The 1,884-nt window shown below is 58.4% G+C and overlaps 1 protein-coding gene across 1 annotated transcript in view; it reads left to right on the top strand.

Annotated features, from left to right (window-relative positions):
- The window catches only part of TNNT1 (troponin T1, slow skeletal type), a 10,374-nt gene extending 8,866 nt beyond the window's left edge, over positions 1–1,508 (top strand). The window contains exons 10-11 of the mRNA XM_021716078.1: positions 111–151; positions 1,349–1,508. Of these exons, the coding sequence (XP_021571753.1) occupies positions 111–151; positions 1,349–1,394 (87 nt within the window). The 3' untranslated portion in view covers positions 1,395–1,508. The remainder of the gene's footprint in view (positions 1–110; positions 152–1,348) is intronic.
- The last annotated feature ends 376 nt before the right edge of the window (positions 1,509–1,884 follow it).

Raw genomic sequence — 1,884 nt, 5'->3', positions numbered from 1 at the left:
GGTGAGCGAGGGGGCGGGCGGGGCGCGCGAGGGAGGGAGGCGGGGCGGAGCAGGTCTGCGCCGGATGGCGCGTCCCCATCGCCGTCCCAGCCCCCCTCCTGCCTCCGCAGATCAACGTGCTGTACAACCGCATCAGCCACGCCCAGAAATTGTGAGTGTGGCCCCGTCCCCAGTCCCTGCCGCCCCTCCTCCCCCTCTTCCTCTCCCTCTCTGTGGGCTCCTTCCCCCACCACCTCTGAGAACTGTCCCCTTCTCTGTCTTCCTCCTCTGGGCCCCTGTCATCCTTTGCCCTCCTGTCTGCAATCTCAGGTCCCAGTCCCTCTTCCGATGTCACCCTAAATCCGGGGTCTTCAAGGGGGGAGAGAGGGTCGATCTTGTCCCCCAGAGAACACTGAGCAGTGTCAGGAGACAAGTGGGTGCAGGGCTCAAGCCTGTCATCCCCGCACTTTGGGAGGCCCGGGGGGAGGACTACCTGAGGCCCCGAGTTCAAGGCCAGCTTGGGCATAGTAACCAGATCTCATCTCTACTAACAAAACAAGCAAAAAACCTGGAGCGGGCACAGGCATGTGGAATCTAGGGGACCAGGGACACTGGCAAGCATTCTACAATGCAGAAGCCAGGGCTCCACAGCAGAGACCATCCAGACCCAAATATCTGTGGGGCTGAGGTTGAAAAAGACGTCTCAGCCCGGCACAGTGGCTCACGCCTGTCATCCCAGCACTTTGGGAGACCAAGGAGGGAGGATCGCTTGAGCCCATGAGTTCGAGACCCACTGAGGCAACACAGCGAGGCCTCGTCTCTACAAAAAAATCAAAAAATTTAGCTGGGCGTGGTGGTCCCAGGGAGGCCGAGGCAGGAGGCTCACCTGAGTCGAGGAGGTGGAGGCTGCGGTGAGCTGTGATCATGCCACCGCACTCCAGCCTCAGCGACAAGTGAAACTTTAAGAGAGAGAGAGAGAAAGTCCTCTCTAAATACCTCTCTCTGTTTCTTATTCTTACTTGGTCCCCTCTCCCTGCCTCCTTTTTCTGCCTCTTTGCCCCCAACCTTTCCCGGCCCTCTGGCCTGTCACCCACCCTCAGACCCCCTGGACCCTCGCTCCTCCCACCTGGCCTCTTTCTCATAAGAATTCATGAGCACAGGCGCCCTGAGCTCCCCAAGCCTGTGAGACCTTTGACCTGACCTTCCTACCCCCCCACCCCCATTCATCAGTGAATCTGGAGGAGCCTCTGGTCATGGTCATTGCTCCCACCTCTTCCTCTGGGCTGTGGGGGGGGGGGCTGATGCTTTGGAGGATGAACTACCTAAATGGAGGGCCCCTCTCTCCTGAGACCGCCTCCCTCTTCTACAGCCGGAAGGGGGCCGGCAAGGGCCGAGTCGGAGGCCGCTGGAAGTGAGGATGCCGGGACTGTGGCCTTCCTCGGAGGCCCTTGGGGTGTTTGTTCCATCTGTAACTTGAAATAAACACTCCCTCAGACACCAGCTGAGTTCTCTGATGTTACTGTTGTGATTTGCAGCCAGCCCCTCTTAGTAAACTGAGTCAGCACCAATTGGCTATTGCTGGGGGGGGCATCAAGTCATTAAAATAAGTCAAGTTGGCCAGGGGCGGTGGCTCACGTCTGTCATCCTAGCACTCTGGGAGGATTGCTTGAGCCCAGGAGTTCGAGACCAGCCTGGGCAACACAGTGAGACCTTGTCTCTACAAAAAGATAAAAAATTAGCCAGGTGTGGTGGTGCGTACCTAGCTACTTGGGAGACTGAGGCAGGAGGATCATCTGAACCCAGGAGGTCGAGGCTATGGTGAGCCGTGATTGTGCCACTGCACTCTAGTCTGGCAGCCGAATGAGACCAAGAAAGAGAGGGGGAGGGAGGAAGGGGGAAGGGAGG

The sequence above is a fragment of the Carlito syrichta genome, unplaced genomic scaffold (genome assembly GCF_000164805.1).
Source record: "Carlito syrichta isolate Samal-C Ts95f unplaced genomic scaffold, Tarsius_syrichta-2.0.1 Scaffold308154, whole genome shotgun sequence".
Classification (NCBI taxonomy): Eukaryota; Metazoa; Chordata; class Mammalia; order Primates; family Tarsiidae; genus Carlito; species Carlito syrichta.
This window is presented reverse-complemented; position numbering and strand designations above follow the sequence as displayed.